The sequence below is a fragment of the Salvelinus sp. IW2-2015 genome, unplaced genomic scaffold (genome assembly GCF_002910315.2).
Source record: "Salvelinus sp. IW2-2015 unplaced genomic scaffold, ASM291031v2 Un_scaffold3775, whole genome shotgun sequence".
Classification (NCBI taxonomy): domain Eukaryota; kingdom Metazoa; phylum Chordata; class Actinopteri; order Salmoniformes; family Salmonidae; genus Salvelinus; species Salvelinus sp. IW2-2015.
Window position 1 is genome coordinate 5193 of NW_019945049.1, and position 18180 is coordinate 23372.

At 41.5% G+C, this 18180-nt stretch overlaps 1 protein-coding gene across 1 annotated transcript in view; it reads left to right on the forward strand.

Annotated features, from left to right (window-relative positions):
• Positions 1-2171: 2171 nt before the first annotated feature.
• The window catches only part of LOC112076473 (zinc finger protein 585B-like), a 40761-nt gene continuing 24752 nt past the window's right edge, over positions 2172-18180 (forward strand). The window contains 7 exon segments of the mRNA XM_024143238.2: positions 2172-2574; positions 3433-4257; positions 4260-4434; positions 4436-4688; positions 5313-5380; positions 8632-8807; positions 16820-17631. Coding sequence (XP_023999006.2) covers positions 2409-2574; positions 3433-4257; positions 4260-4434; positions 4436-4688; positions 5313-5380; positions 8632-8807; positions 16820-17631 — 2475 coding nt within the window. The 5' untranslated portion in view covers positions 2172-2408.

The following is an 18180-nucleotide window of genomic DNA, read 5'->3' on the forward strand; positions in this document are numbered from 1 at the left end:
GGTAGTCAATGGAATACAGGTGTGTGTGTAGTCAAGGAATACAGTTTGGGTAATCAGTGTGTGATAGTGTATCATAGGATACAGGTATGTATGGTAGTCCAAGGGGAAGTACAGTATGTATGGTAGTCAATGGATAACAGTATTGTATGGTAGTCAAGGAATATAGTATGGGAATACAGGTTGTATGGTAGTCAAGGGAATACAGTGTATGGTAATGGTAGCAAGGGAATACAGGTGTATATGTGGAAATACAGGTAGTGTATGGTAGTCAAGGGAATCACATGTATGTATTAGTCAATGGAATACAGAGTTGGTATGGTAGTCAAGGAATCAGTATGTATGGTAGTCAAGGAATACAGGTATGTATGGTAGTCAAGGGAATACAGGTATGTATGGTAGTCAATGGAATACAGTTGTATGGTAGTCTAAGGGAATACAGGTATGTATGGTAGTCAAGGAATACAGGTGTGTATGGTAGTTCAAGGGAATACAGTATTATGTAGTCAAGGATACAGTATGTATGGTATCAAAGGGATACAGGTATGGGGGAATACAGGTTGTGTATGGTAGTCAATGGAATACAGGTGTGTATTGGTAGTCAAGGGAATACAGGTATGTATGGTAGTCAAGGGAATACAGGTATGGGGATACAGGTGTGTATGTAGTCAAGGATACAGGTATGTATTGTAGTCAATGAATACAGGTGTGTTATGGTAGTCAAGGAATACAGTATGTATGGTAGTCAAGGGGAATAAACAGGTTGTATGGTAGTCAAGGGAATACAGGTATGTATGGTAGTCAAGGACGGATACAGGTATTGATGGTAGTCAAATGGAATACAGGTGTGTATGTAGTCAATGGAATACAGTGTGGTATGGTAGTCAAGGAATACAGGTATGGGAATACAGTGTGTATGTACAAGATACAGGATGTATGTAGTTCAAGGGAATACAGTGTGTATGGTAGTCAAGGGAATACAGGTATGTATGTAGTCAATGGAATACATGATGTATGGTAGTCAAGGAATACAGGTATGTATGGTAGTCAAGGGAATACAGGTATGTATGGTAGTCAAGGGAATACAGGTATGTATGGTAGTCAAGGGAATACAGGTATGTATGGTAGTCAAGGGAATACAGGTATGTGTGGTAGTCATGGAATCTTGTAGTAGGTATGAGAATTCATGAGGCGAAAATAACCCCAATACCTACTGTAAAATATGGTGGTGGATCATTGATGTTATGGGGCTATTTTTCTTCCACTGGTCATGGGGCCCTTGTTAAGGTCAACAGCATCAGGAACTTTACCCAGTACCAGGACATTTTAGCCAAAAACTTGGTTTCTGCCAGAAAGCTGAAATTTGGCCGCAAGTGGATTTTCCAACAACACAATAACCCCAAGCAAACGTCAAAATCCACAAAGAAATGGTTAATTAGCCACCAAATCAGTCTCTGGACTTGAAACCCTATTGAAAACCTGTGGTCTTTTAGCATACATTATAGCTCAATATTTTAATTATTTATTTTATACAGTCATTTTTATCAAGGGTGTCAATATTTTCCAACCCCACTGTAAATAAAGTTTGTTTTTATTTGAATGATGACGTAATGATCAAACAGTAGTACAATATATTACARGAATCTCATAGATCTGAGGGATATACTACTAAGCAGGATCAAGGAGTTGTCAGCCAGCTAACTTGCCTAAATAGTCTGAAATAGCTTTTAGATATTTTTTTTATAAGATACGTTTGAAATGGGCATGGTCTAAATGATTCAACAAACGAAATCACATCTATGTTTAGCTTCTTTTTTTATGAACCATAAAACCAATTATCGTTGCTTATCTAAATAGCTAAATCATTGGTTCTGCTTAGTAGGAACATATATTTAAAATATATATATTTAAAAATGCGTTAGAAACTGTATTTGTTCGTACCGAATGTCTGGTAAGGTGATGGGAGAATGGCGTCCCTGATGTTATTGATACAGTCGAATTAATTCTCCCAGATCATGTCATACTTATGATAACCACTGCTTTGTCCAAATGTAGTCATTACTTCCTTATTACTGGTCCGTAAACTAACCTGCACAGTAGTAAACACAAACCCCCATCCAGCTGGTGGCGCTGTTGTATGTTTCTGGGTTCGTCGCCACTAGAACCAATGAGTTTTGTAAGATTCATTGACTAGAACACGGAAGTAGGGTTGTGAATGAGTATGTTTTGATTTTGAACATAATTTTTTTTGTGGAGTAACGAAAGCCCACTGAACTCAGGACCAGTCGGGGGCTCTTTGATACCAAAGACTCCATATCCACTCCTTGCTGTGTGAAAAGTGAATGTGATCAGGAGGACCCACGTCAAGAAGCCATACGAGCTGAATACCCAAACACTTAGTCCACTGAAATATGTCTAAACTACAGTCGTTTCGTATGTTTTTAAATGATCGTTTAACGGCGGCTGCTATTGAGATTTTCGGTGCATTTGAGAAAACGGTAGTGGAGTACCAGGAAGAGAATGAGTGGCTACGGGGACTGCTGCGTATAACACCAGAGATTCAACTATCTCGAATAGGTTTGTATGTAGACATACTAGCAGCTAGCTATTGTTCTACTCAATTATTAAAATGGTTAGGCCTTCGGTGATATAAAAATAGCCCCGAAGTGCCAATGCTTTCCGTTGCTTGGACAGCAGCGTCACACACGTCTCCATTGACGAAACCCTATACGTCCTCTGCCTGTCACAAATGCTACACAAAAAAATGTGATAGTTGATCCTTATGTTGCCCTTTGACGTCCCTTTTGATTAGCTGAGGACGATGAGTTGGTGTGTGAGATGCTCTATTTAAAAACGGTTGATCTTTCAGGAACAACATAATTATCATTCAAAATGACTTTACAACTAAAGATACTTACTGTTAGCTGTTTTACCGCATAGTTCCAGAGGTTTTTGTGTAACACAGCTTTGATAAGATATGTTGTTTTTGTCCCCTCCMCCCCTGTTTCCATTAGCTCAGGAAGTGTCATAGTTCGGGCAAATGTGCAATGCAAAACACCTCTGTGTTAATCTGTGTTTTAAAATACTGCATAGTAAGTATATTTTGTGTTTATAAAATTATTTGGGGGTGATATGAAAGTATAGTTTATAAGGTTTACAAAACCATTGTGCACGCAAGGATTATTAAAGATTAGATGGTGTCTGCGTGACTTTTGTACATGTTGGCCGCAGTGTGTTCCATAATAGGAATGAGAACCCAAGTGAAAGTACCGAGATAACTTCACTCAGTCATGTTTAAAGGCTGTGTTTAAAGGCTGTGTAGACATCCATGCCAATAAAGCCATTTGATATTTTAAAATCATAGAGATCTATAATTCATGAATGTAAATGTAATTCTCTGGCAGATAACCTCTACCCTCCTCTCCTTCCCTCCAGACTCCCTGCAGCTCTCTGTCTCTGAAGAGGAGGTTCACCCTGAGCAGCAGCACTGTGAGCAGGAGTGGAGCCCCAGTCTGGGACAGAAGGACCCGGAGACCATACAGATTAAAGAGGAACAGGAGGAAGTCAGGACCAGTCAGGAGGAAGAGCAGCTTCAAGGTCTGCAGCCTGATATCATGAAGTTCATATTCACTCCTTCCTGTGTGAAAAGTGAATGTAATCTGGAGGACCCACTTCAGTCCTTGACTCTTCCCCAAACCCAGACTGTGGAGAACCGAGAGAGAGACTCTAAACCAGTGGATCTCAAACATTTTGGCACTGTGACCCACATTAAGGGTCTCAACATTCCCTGTGACCCTCCAGATAATCAGAACAATGCCTCCAGCCACAGTTCAGCTGTAAGCAGCGACCCAGTAGGACTTGACAGCAGCCCACCATTGGATCCCAGTCCACCATTGGGGGAACACTGTTCCAAACCCAGCACCACGTCTAGAAAAACTAGCCACTTTCGTGACTGTGGTGAAACGTTTGCTCTGAAAGCTGACCTGCAGAGGCATATGACTCTCCCCAAGAAGAGACCCAGTGAATGTCGCTTCAGCAATAAACAGAACAATTCCACCTGTAAACTGAAGGCCCATGTCMGRCTCTGTCATGGTGGGAAACCCTGCACCTGCCCTGTTTGTGGCAAGACCATCAAATACAAAGGAGATCTGTCCAGGCACATGAGTATTCACACAGGAGAGAAACCATTTAGCTGTGGTGACTGTGGGAAAAGCTTCAGTCAGAAGGGAAACCTGAACTTGCACAAACTGACTCACACGGGAGNAACCTGAACTTGCACAAACTGACTCACACGGGAGAGAAACCATTTAGCTGTGGTGACTGTGGGAAAAGCTTCTATCAGAAGGGAGACCTAAGGAAACATATACTGACTCACACACAAGAGAAACCATTTAKCTGTGGTGWCTGTGGGAAAAGCTTCTATCAGAAGGGGAACCTTACAGATCANGAAAAGCTTCTATCAGAAGGGGAACCTTACAGATCATAAACGGACTCACACAGGAGAGAAACCATTTAGCTGTGGTGACTGTGGGAAAAGCTTCAATCTGAAGGGGAACCTAAGGAAGCATAAACTGACTCACACAGGAGAGAAACCATTTAGCTGTGGAGACTGTGGGAAAAGCTTCACTCAAAAGTCTAACCTTCTGACGCATGTGAAAAACATCCACAAAGGAGAAAAACAGGATGAAAATTAGGACAAATATGTTCTGTCAGAAGATGGGAATTAAAAGGCAGGATGTGGACAACGAAATCAAAGCAACAATTCATGATGTGGGTTTCAGATAAATACATGTGTGGTGAACGTACTTTTGTAAAGCTTTCTATGTAAATAAAGTTTGATTTGATTTCAATGATGACATAATAATCAAACAGTTCAGAGTATACTATTTGCAAGTGAGGTGGTCCTCCCCTAATCTTTTGAAATCGGCCTGATGGTTATATCAGCAAATTTTGTGAAAATGTGGTCTTTTAAGATGTGTATATACAAATATCTTTGTGTTTGTGGATAAATATACTTCTGAACGATATCTTTTATGAAGTTTTTCATTTGAGAATGTCTCTAAATGTACTGAGAGAATGGTCTGACTGATGTTTTCGATATATTAAAACATGTTTACAGAAAATGTGTGTCTGTCACAGAGTATTTCTCATCCATTTTCACTAAATACTGCTCATTCATGATATTGATTTAATATTGTATCGAGTAATTATATTCAGTTGACTTCTGAGAAATAATTTTATTCTTAMAGATGATCCTATATTTTGATACGGAATGGATGTGGATCCTAATTTTACTGGACCCCTCTTCCCAACAGCTAAAGGCCCTGCAGCTTCTGCACATGTTTGATATTCTCTACAACTCGCAGAAAAACACGCTACTCTGGTGAATGGTGCTCGTTTAAGTTAGATCAAAGCTGAATCAATGCATAATTGCATAATGATCACAGTATTCTACATAACAGAACAGAATATAATAGCATAGTGTAGCATGTGCCACAAGGCTAAATATGTGCTTTGATTGAGAAAAAAAAAACAGGTAGGCTACAGTTTGCTAACACCATCTGCTCTAGAATTCGCACACTGTACATAATTAGAAACAACTCTAGATAACTAAGAAAATCGAAATGCATATTCCCATGAAACTGATTGAGATCAAATGGTTGGCATGCAGATGCTTCATGGACGTTTCACCGGTAAAACTTGGAAGAATTATCATTCACGATTGACACGACCTAGGTTTCCATCCAATTAGCGAGTGATTGTCATGCATTTATTCAAAAAAAATCTGCATAAAAACAATATGTGCATTTTTCCAGCAGGGGTGTTTTCATCTAAATGACTTGCGGATAAAAAAAAAACTAATTAAAAAACTGCGTGATGACGTAGTGCTCATAAAAATAAATGTGTGGTTAAATTCCCATGTAACGAATAAAAAATACAAGTAAATGGGTTTCCATTGCATCTTCTACTCTACTGAYGGTTTTGTCACAAAACATGTTGTACGAGTGTGCCCACAGTGGTCTTTGCGCATGCGCTSTAGCCGACAGCTCGCAGATACATAAACGAAGATAGTTGCTTAACGGAAGTCCATATTTRGTGAGTAACGAACGTATTTCGACATCATAATAACGCTTGCAGAACTGTCTAATKGGCCCCCTAGCTCAATTGTCCATTGTATATAATATGTATATACTTGTGTTCCCTCATGTACTCTCTGTATTGATTTGTTGTTCATTAAAACAAAAACAAAAAATGTCTAATGGGAGTTTGAATCGGAGCTTCCTGGACTTTAGAGAGGAGACACGTCATGCTCATYGTAAACATCTCTAACGCACAGATACTGGGGCATGGGAGGACCAAACATAGGCTATCATCGCTTGTTATGATGGTTATCAAATACAAATGTGCGCATAAAGGTGTTTCCACTGCTATTTCTGGCATAATTAATTTACCGACACAAAAAGATCCCACCTTGTCTATCGCATTTAGTTTTGTCGACATTTGGAAAGTTTACCGACAAAATGTGTTGTTTCCATCAGGCCTGTGCCTGCTATTACATTTTTTTTTTATACGACATGTACTTTACTCGCATAAAAAGGATGGTATAAAACCTGGTTATGAGAAATGTGGAGGGACGGTGACCACGAAAAAAAAAGTGTGTTCAAAGTAGAGGTAAAGAAACAACATGATCCAAAATCTTTCCAGGGGGGCGGAATGGGGAGGGGGCGGAACAGGGAGGGGCGGAAAGTGACGGTTACCTACGGACCCGCAGCCTTAGACACTTAGCCGCAGTTTGTCTAATGTCTACGTGTAGTCATCGTTTCCCTACACCTATGGTTGTCAGTAGTTACCACAGCAATAAAGTCAAATTGGGCAATAACATAAAAATTCAWGAAAATATAATAAAATGTGCCCTTAATTTAAGGTTAGGCATAATTTAGCAGTGTGGTTAAGGTTAGGTTTAAAATCTGATTTTAAAGGCAGACTCAGTAAGTCCCAAATAAAATGTAACTTTTTGGGGGAGTTTATACATCTCCAACACAGGAGGCTGCTGTGGCCGTACCAGAGCGAATTGAATGGCATGATCTATTTGATACCGTTCTAATTACTTTTTCTGATCCAGCCAATAAGGTGCCACCAACCTCAATTTCTCAAAATGTATAGATGAAAGATTATAATGACAAGTGTTCTTTAGCTGACAAATGCATGTCTTAACGGTTAATAATATATTGGCTCCTCCTGGCTGCCAATCCGTCTGTGCGTCTGYCTGTGTGMAAAAACTGGGGTGTTTTCATAACGAAAACCGTTTACCGTTTAAGAACCGACCAGAAGCAAACAGCGCAAAYGGAACGAAACGGGGAGGGACCAAGTTTAATTTGTCCAAAAGGGCTGACAAAGGAGAGTGATGGCATGCCGCATCAGATGACATGGCCTGTAGGGGTTGGGTGCCATTTTGGGCAGAACCCTGTTGTACAGAGATKGGAAGTGGTTAGAAGAACGAAATACGTTAAAAAAAATAGCTCCTTCCATCTGTCCAAGGCTATTTCTCATTCATTTTCACCTAATGCTGCTCATTCATGATATCATTTGAATCTTTTGGGAAATAATGATTTACAGTGGACTTCAAATAACAGTGGTGTAAATTACTTAAGTAAAAATACTTGAAAGTACTACTTAAGTAGTTTTTGGGGGTATCTGTACTTCACTATTTCTATTTTTGACAACTTTTACTTTTACTTCACTACATTCCTAAAGAAAATAATGTACTTTTTTAAACTTATTAATATATTTTCCCTGACACCCAAAGTACTCGTTACATTTTGAACGCTTAGCAGGACATGAAAATTGTCTAATTCACACACTTATCAAGAGAACGTCCCTGTTCATCCCTACTACCTCTGATCTGGTGGACTCACTAAACAGAGAACATACCTGGTCATCCCTACTGCCTCTGATCTAGTGGACTCACTAAACAGAGAACATACCTGGTCATCCCTACTGCCTCTGATCTAGTGGACTCACTAAACAGAGAACATCCCTGGTCATCCCTACTACCTCTGATCTGGCGGACTCACTAAACACATGCTTAATTTGTAAATGATGTCTGAGTGTTGGAGTGTGCTCCTGGCTATCTGTTTTTTTTTTAAACGATACCGCCTGGTTTGCTTAATATAAGGAATTTGAAACGATTTATACTTTTACTTTTACCACTTAAGTATATTTGATCAATTACATTTACTTTTGATACCATTCATGAGGTTTGATACTTAAGTATATTTAAAACCAAATAATTTTATACTTTTACTCAAGTAGTATTTTACTGGCTGACTTTCACTTTTACTTGAGTCATTTTCTATTAAGGTATCTTTACTTYTACTCAAGTATGACAATTGGGTACTTTTACCATCCCTGCCTAATAAGCGCACGTTGTATAAATGCAAACCATCGAAATCCTATTAAATTGTTCTAATTTAAACCCCCATCCAGCTAGCGGCGCTGTTGTGTGTTTCCAAGTTTTCTACCCGCTAGAACCAAGGATTTTTCTCAAATTCCTTGACTAGAACACGGAAGTAGATTTGAACACAACACTTCTTGTGTGGGGTCAAGACATATTGACTGAGCTTAATAAACTACTCAACTGAAAATGTCTAAACTACAGTTGTTTCGTGAGTTTTTAAATGAGCGTTTAACGGCGGTTGCTATGGAGATTTTCGGAGAAGTTGAGAAAACGGTAGTGGAGTACCAGGAGGAGAATGATCGGCTACGGAGACTTCTGGGGATCACATCGGAGATAAAACTATGTAGAAGAGGTGAGTATATAGTGGCGAGGAGGAATAGTCTACCGTGTCCGGGAGAGACTTCACCGTTAATTTTCTTGATTCAGGTTCACGGAAACGTCGTTTTAAGTAACTATGCTATTTTTCGTCCTCATTGTCGAAATTAATAAATAATGCACCCTCAATTAATAAAATAATTTACTAGTTATACAATCGTGTAACTAAGAAATTAGCTGGAAGGAAGCTAACAATATTTCTTGTGTTGTAAGGAAACGGTGGCGAAGGATATCATTGCTAATTAACGCGGATCCAAGTTGAGTTCACACACACACGATCATTCGTGAGGTCTCTAACACACAGAAAGTGATCACACCAATGCACTTTCTCTCCTCAACTTTCACCAACATGCGTTTTCTACGCTGTAGGCCTGTTTTACATTCAGCAGTTAGCAAGAGCAAGCCTGCTTCTTTCCCCTAATACGCTATTAGGCCTAGTATTAAAAAAAATATAGAAATAAATGTCCTTGAGCTTTTCCTGGGATTTCACGAGAAGAGGAATGGCCTATTGTGGAGAGGCTTTGTGTATCCTATAGCCCGTTGCGCACAGGAACAGCTGGACGAGAGAGACTAGTGATGTGTAACCAAAGTAAGAAGCAAAATATTAGATATTAGGCCATTCATTATCTAAATATTAGGGTTGTAGGCTAAATATTCACCTGTCAACGTGCAAGTAAAAAAAGTAACCAGATTGTGAAATGGCAGATCTGTAGTGCGTTCCTCCAGGCTGCTCTCTGCCTTTCCCGGGAACGCAAAGCTCCGCTATTGATTTACATTTCATTTGAATTGTCACATGCTTTGTAAACAACAGATGTAGACTAACAGTGAAATGCTTACTTCCGGGCCCTTCTCAACAATGCAGAATAGAAACATAATAGTAACACATGGAATAAATTGGTCTACACAATGAGCAATGATAGCTTGTCTCTGTGCAGGGTTTAAAAATGCATTTGGTTTGTTATGAAAAAGTGCATATAAATCGAACCATTCAAAACAGATACAATCTGAACAGCGTAATAGAATATTGCACCATATCAAAGAAAAATAAATGACAATTTGCAAAATTGCAGCATCCCACTTAAAACATTCAACTGGTCCCTCTTTTCTCTCTCTTCTTTATTGCCATGTTATAACCAGCAGCACACAATAATGCTGACCATATTTTGCTTTTATGAGAGATTTKCATTCAGAAATGCTAGCTGCCTCACTTTCGAGGGGCTGATGAGGTTTCTTCTCTCAGTAATTATTTGTTCCTTTTTCGAGAAGACCCTCCCTGGGGGAACGGATGTGGCCACTATGCAGAGTCTCTCTGTCATGACTTTAGTAAGCCGTGGGTAGACAGAGGCCTTGTTCTTCCACCAGCTCAGAGGATCTGCAGATCTCTGGAGGAGGAGCTCCTCCAAATAGGATCGGACCTCCATTATGGCATCTGCTGAGGGATTCCTTCATGCTGCATCCCCAGTTGCTCTCTCGTCAAACAGCATCCAAACAGCAGACGTTTGTGGCACTACTGCTGGTGCTTCTGCTCCATCTGATCCCTCTTCTTCCTGTTGCCCTGGTGCCTGAGCCARCTGACTGCTGGGGCTGTCCCTCCCTGCTGCTGAGGTTATTCTTTGAAGAGCCTCATCAATCACTCTGGCATCACTGAAGGCTAACTTCTTAAACCTGGGGTCAAGTGCAGCGGTTTCTGATAGCACGTGATTATATTCCATTCTGTGGAACCTTCTGTCCGTTGATGAACATAGGGTGTCCATCAACTCTGGTTACATTTGCTTCTCTCTGGCGGCTGGCTGTGATTCGCTGCAGACCCTTACACAGGAGTATCATTTGAGGCTGTCACATAGCTGAAACATAGCTGAAACACTTATGAACATTTTGAACATCTTGGCATAGTTCTGTTATAATCTCCACCCAGCACAGCCAGAAGAGGACTGGCCACCCCTCATAGCCTGGTTCCTCTCTAGGTTTCTTCCTAGGTTTTGGCCCCTTTCTAGGGAGTTTTTCCTAGCCACCGTGCTTCTACACGATTGCTTGCTGTTTTGGGGTTTTAGCTGGGTGTTGTACAGCACTTCGAGATATTAGCTGATGTACGAAGGGCTATATAAAATAAACTTGATTTGATATTGAAAAGAGAGAACAGTAACTTATTAGTTCAGGTTCATGTTTTGTCTACTGATACATACATTCTCATCTACTGCTCATTAAATATAATAATAGGATTAAATAATGATGTGGTAATAACTGCTTACTGTACTCTCTCAACTGATCTCCACATGACCTGCTCAAAGGGTTCCAGGACTCTGCACACCTCCTCCACCACCTCCCATTCCTCTTGGGTCAGAGCATCAAACAGGTGCATTGACAATGGCCAGGGTAGAGATGATGGTATCCTTTGACTCAAGAAACTACTTCAACATATAAAATGTTGAATTCCACCTTCTAGTCTTGTTAGCCTCAGCTCAGGCTTCCCCATCTGGCGTTGTGTAGACTTTAGTTTTTCAGACCTACTGTGCTCTGTGGAAGCATTCACAGCTGCTTTCACTTTGTCCACAGTGGGCTTCATACACCTTCAGAGCATCTCTTACTATGCAGGTTGATTGTGTGGGCAAGACATGGGATGATGGGGTCTTTTGAACCATGTTCATGCGTTTTGGTTATGTACTGCATTGTCTAACACAACAGACCACTTTCCCATCATACTTGCCACTCTCAACAGTTCCTCTGCCAATTCTCTGAGGTGTGACTGTCGCTGACTCAAAGCAGTCCAGAAGACAGCTAGACATCGAAAAATTTAATGAAGTGGTATGTAACCGACATGTAAGAAGTGGTTACCCTTGATGTCCAGCAGTAGTGGTAAGGCAAACTGCAGTAGCGTTTTTTGAACTCTTTCCCACACTGAAGCCTGTGAGCTCTCGTACAGTTGTGGAATAAGTGACTTTGAAAGGGTTTCCTGCTATGGAATTGTGTTACATTCCGATGTAGACATTTACATTTTAGTCATTTACAAGACGTCTTATCAGAGCGACTTACAGTAGAGTGCGATACATTTTATTACATTTTTTACATACTGAGACAAGGAATCCCTACCGGCCAACCCTCCCTAACCCGGACGACGCATGCAATTGTGCGTCGCCCCACGGATCTCCGGTTGCGGCCGGCTGCGACAGAGCTGGGCGCGAACCCAGAGACTCTGGTGGCGCAGCTAGCACTGCGATGCAGTGCCCTAGACCACTGCGCCGCAGACTGCTATAATTTCTTAAACCTCTGTCCTCCCTGATCGAAAATGGCTGGAAATCGGTGGAATAATTGTAGCTAATGCAATATCAATGTTGCCTTGTTTTGCTACAGACATAGACTTTGGCATAAACTGGTCCATAGAAGACTGCGTTGCTGTGCTGTCGCGGAGTAGGCCTACTTGACTGAGTGGATACATCTCCACGTGTGGAGGTGCTGGCTCCACCACTATCACTAGCAGGGCCCGCTAGTTTTCTGGAAGCTCCGCCACAGCATAGCTTCACAGCTTGGGTGCACAGTTCACATATTGCCGGTGTAGGTTGTGCGTTGAACCGGCTTCATATGAGATTTTTGTTTTGGCGAATTCTACGCTGTGCTCTAACATTGTCTACATTATTAAAATGCATCCAGATGCTACTGTGCTTCCCGACTCATTTTCCAGCTGTTGTTTTCACAGCTGTCCTTCCCTCTCTCAGCTGCCTAAGTGACTGTGAGTGAAGTTGGCTCGGCCCCTCCTCACACATCTTTGGTTCATTGGTTGACCTGCGTGTCTGATTGACAGGAACAACAGTGTCTGAGCAGACAGTCAGAATAAATGCTTGAGCATATTAGGTCAATTATATTATTTATTTAATTTTCGTTCTTTTAATTTGTTAATTCTATTAATTTAAATCTTTTGAATATATTCATATCCTATAAAAAAAATACATTTTTATAAATAGATTCGGCCTTTCTGATATTGCTTGCCGGCTCCCAACGTTAACCTAGAAGAGCCGGCTCCCAACGCTAACCTACAAGAGCCGGCTCCCAAGTTAACCTACAAGAGCCGGCTCCCAAACGTTAACCTACAGGAGCGGCTCCCAACGTTAACCTACAGGAAGCCGGCTCCCAACGTTAACCTACAAGGCAGTACTAGGACTCCCAACGTTAACCTATCCAAGAGCCGCTCCCAACGTTAACCTAGCAGGAGCCGGCTCCAACGTTAACTCTACAAGCGGCTGCCGCTCCCAACGTTAACTACAGGAGCCGGCTCCCAACGTTAACCTATCAGAGCGCCGGCTCCGCAACGTGAACCTAGCGCTCAGTACCTCAGGCCCGTACGGAACAATACGGAGCTGGCTCCCAACGTTAACCTACAGGAGCCGGCTCCCAACGTTAACCTACAGGAGCCGGCTGCCAACGTTAACCTACAGGAGCCGGCTCCCGACGTTAACCTACAGGAGCCGGCTCCCTACGTTAACCTACAAGAGCCGGCTCTTAGAACCGACTCGTTTGCGAACGACCCATCACTATTAGATAGAGCGGTGCGCCCCACCCGCCTTTGGGGAAAACAACCTGTTGTTACCTAGGTTACCCCGTTGTCTCACAGCAAAAAATAAAAAAAATACACAATGTTCTTGTATGCTTGTTTAAGTCAATCACAAAACTACATTTTAAGAGAAAAATGTCTAAACATGTCTAAAAAAATACTTTTCAGTATTGCTCCAGAGCGTTCTCACTACTTAGAAAAACRAAATATTGTAGGGCTTCCCTCATGCCCCTTTTCATGGCGGTGCTAGCAGCAGAGTGAGTGCTAGCTAGCAACCGACCGAAACATTTAGATGGCCAAGACCAACAACACAAACAGATGGACAACTGTATACAGCTACAAGTAGTGAATGTCGTTACAAACGGTCTATACTAAACAAGTTAAATGTCTTACCTGTGATGAAATGTTTTCCACATACATAGCTAGCTATGTGTAGTCCTACTTGTGTAGCCTACTTGTGTAGCCTACTTGGCTCCCCACAATTTCCCACTCTCTCACGCAGAATAGCCTGAAGCCACAGTGCTTTTCTCACGTGCGCAGTAGCATTAGGTTGGGATTTTTGCCATGATTATGTGTACTGTACATTAAACAACACAGCAGCTTTTCGCCATGTTTTGTTTCTGTATTACAAACAATCTAATTGGCACTGGGGGTCAATGGGAAATAATGTTTGTTTTCCCCCAATTTGTGGCCGTGCTCGAGGGGAATTCCTTGTTAATTATTACTTCAACCCGAATTTCAGAAAAATTGGTCACAGAATTTCTGCAATTCAATTGGCTACAATGTGAAATCATAGTAGTCACAAAGCCCTGTTGGGTCACCTGATACTGTCCTCCCTTCCACTGGTATACTGTTATGGAGGTCAATGCAAATAGTCCGAGTAGCCATTTGATTAGCTATTCAGGAGTCTTATGGCTTGGGGGTAGAAGCCGTTAAGAAACCTTTTGGACTTCGACTTGGTGCTCCGGTACCGCTTGCCGTGCGGTAGTAGAGAGAACAGTCTATGACTAGGGTGTCAACGCCTGGTAATACAAATATCAAATCAATATCCAAAGTGAAAACACATTTAGGGCAGGGACAACGTAGTATTACTGTCTGGAGTCTCTGATTTTATTGTTTACCCTTGGTTGTACAGATATCTACTGCAGCTCTGATCCTCCACATACAACACCCATTCTGCCAGTCACATTCTGTTAAAGGTCCCCAAAGCAGACACATCCCTGGGTCGCTCGTGTTTTCAATTCATAGCAGCTAGCGACTGGAACGAGCTGCAACAAACACTCAAACTGGACAGTTTTATCTCATTCGAAGACTCAATCATGGACACTCTTACTGACACTTGTGGCTGCTTTGCGTGATGTATTGTTGTCTCCACCTTCTTGCCCTTTGTGCTGTTGTCTGTGCCCAATAATGTTTGTACCATGTTTTGTGCTGCTACCATGTTGTTGTCATGTTGTGTTGCTACCATGTTGTGTTGTTTCTTTAGGTCTCTCTTTATGTGGTGTTGTGTGTTCTCTCTTGTTGTGATGTGTGTTTTTGTATTTATATTTAAATATTTTTTTWATATTTTTAATCCCAGCCCCTTTCCCCACAGGAGGCCTTTTGCGTATTGGTAGGCCGTCATTGTAAATACGAATTTCTTCTTAACTGACTTGCCTAGTTAAATAAAAATGACTAAATAAATAAAGGTTACATTAAATAAAATACAGGCAGGTGCTCCGGCACGAACAGGATATTATCCACCGTAATTACCAGAGCCATCCCACAATCATTTTACCATTATAACCAACAGGATATTAATCCACCGTAATACAGAGCCATCCGCACAATCATTTTACCATTATACAACAGGATATATCCACCGTAATGCAGAGCCATGCCACAATCATTTTACTATTATACAACAGGATATTATCCACCGTAATGCAGAGCCATGCCACAATCATTTTACTATTATACAACAGGATATTATCCACCGTAATGCAGGCCATGCCACAATCATTTTACTATTATACAACAGGATATTATTCCACCGTAATGCAGAGCCATGCCACAATCATTTTACCATTATACAACAGGGTATTTGATCCACCGTAATGCAGAGCCATGCCACAATCATTTTACTATTATACAACAGGATATTATCCACCGTAATGCAGAGCCATGCCACAATCATTTTATATTATACAACAGGTTATTATCCACCGTAATACAGAGCCATGCCACAATCATTTTACTATTATACAACAGGATATTATCCACCGTAATGCAGAGCCATGGCCACAATCATTTTACCATTATACAACAGGATATTATCCACCGTAATCAGAGCCATGCCACAATCATTTTACCATTATACAAACAGGATATTATCCACCGTTAATGCAGAGCCATCCCACATCATCTTTACCTTCACCACAACAGGATATTATCCACCGTAATCAAGCCATGCCACAATCATTTTACCATTATACAACAGGATATTATCCACCGTAATACAGAGCCATGCCACAATCATGTTTACCATATACAAACAGGATATTATCCACCGTATATCCAGAGCCATGCCACAATCATTTTTACCATTATACAAACAGGATATTATCCACCGTATATGCAGAGCCATGCCACAAATCATTTACCATTATACCAAACAGGATTATTATCTCACCGTAATCAGAGCCATGCCACAATCATTTTACCATTATACAACAGGATATTATCCACCGTAATGCAGAGCCATGCCAACAATCATTTTACATTATACAACAGGATATTATCACCGTAATACAGAGCCATGCCACAATCATTTTACCATATACAACAGGATATTATCCACCGTAATGCAGAGCCATGCCACAATCATTTTACCATTATACAACAGGATATTATCCACCGTAATGCAGAGCCATGCCACAATCATTTTACCATTATACAACAGGATATTATCCACCGTAATACAGAGCCATGCCACAATTCTTTACTCATTATACAACAGGATATTATCCACCGTAATGCAGAGCCATGCCACAATCATTTTACCATTATACAACAGGATATTATCCACCGTAATGCAGAGCCCATGCCACAATCATTTTACCATTATACAACAGGATATTATCCACCGTAATGCAGAGCCATGCCACAATCATTTTACTATTATACAACAGGGTATTCAAGTCACCAACAGACTGAACACAGCCGGTTATAAACCCACAATAACACACGTTATTAAACCAATACAGTGTCATAGGAAGTGTGACTCACGATGACTAACAATTCAAAAATACGACTGAACAAAATGGCTTCTTCTCTTCGTGTTATCAGGAAGTAATTGAAAAATCGTTCTAGTCTTTCAATCATTGATTTTAAATTCGAATTGACCCCCATCAATGATGTCTAAAGGCTTTATCGATGACCTCTGCTCCTCCTCTCCTTCCCTCCAGAATCCCTACAGCTCTCTGTCTCTGAAGAGGAGGTTCCCCCTGAGCAGCAGCACTGTGAGCAGGAGTGGAGCCCCAGTCTGGGGCAGGAGGACCCAGAGACCATACAGATTAAAGAGGAACAGGAGGATCTCAGGACCAGTCAGGAGGAAGAGCAGCTTCAAGGGCTCTTTGATACTGAAAACTCCATATTCACTCCTCCCTGTGTGAAACGTGAATGTGATCAGGACCCACTTTGGTCCTTGACTCTTCCCCAAACCAAGACCGTGGAGAATAGAGAGAGAGACTCTAAACCAGTGGATCTCACACCCTTTGGAACTGTGACCCACCTAAAGGGTTCAAGAATTCCCTGTGACCCTCCAGATAATCAGAACAATGCCTGCAGCCGCAGCTCAGCTGTAAGCAGAAACCCAGTAGGACTTGACAGCAGCCCACCATTGGATCTGAACCCACCAATGGGGGAACTCTGCACCTGCCCCTTTTGTGGCAAGAACTTCAAACAAAAAGGACATCTGTCCATGCACATGAGGATTCACACAGGAGAGAAACCTTTTAGCTGTGGTGACTGTGGGAAGAGCTTTATTCAGAAGGGGGACCTAAGAAGGCATATCCTGACTCACACAGGAGAGAAACCATTTAGCTGTAATTTTTGCTGTAAAAGCTTTAGTCAAAAGGGGGACCTAAGGAGGCACATACTGACTCACACAGGTGAGAAACCACACGGCTGCTCCGTCTGCGGTAGAACGTTCATTCGTAAGGCTCATCTGCTGAAGCACGTGAACAACGTCCACAAAGAAAGAAAACAAGATGGAAACTAATGAGGACAAAGATCTCCTGTCAGGAGATGGGAATAACAGGCAGGATGTGGACAACGCTCGTAGAAAAGCAAAGAAAGACAGTTAGGACAAAGATCTCCTATCAGAAGATGGGAATAACATGCAGGATGTGGACAACGCTCATAGGAAAGCAAAGAAGACAGTTAGGACAAAGACTTCCTATCAGAAGATGGGAATAACAGGCAGGATGTGGACAACACTCGTAGAAAAGCAAAGAAAGACAGTTAGGACAAAGATCTCCTTCAGAAGATGGGAATAACAGGCAGGATGTGGACAACACTCGTAGGAAAGCAAAGAAAGACAGTTAGGACAAAATCTCCTTCAGAAGATGGGAATAACAGGCAGGATGTGGACAACGCTCGTAGAAAAGCCAAGAAAGACAGTTAGGACAAAGATCTCCTATCAGAAGATGGGAATAACAGGCAGGATGTGGACAACACTCGTGAAAGCAAAGAAAGACAGTTAGGACAAAGATCTCCTATCAGAAGATGGGAATAACAGGCAGGATGTGGACAACACTCGTAGGAA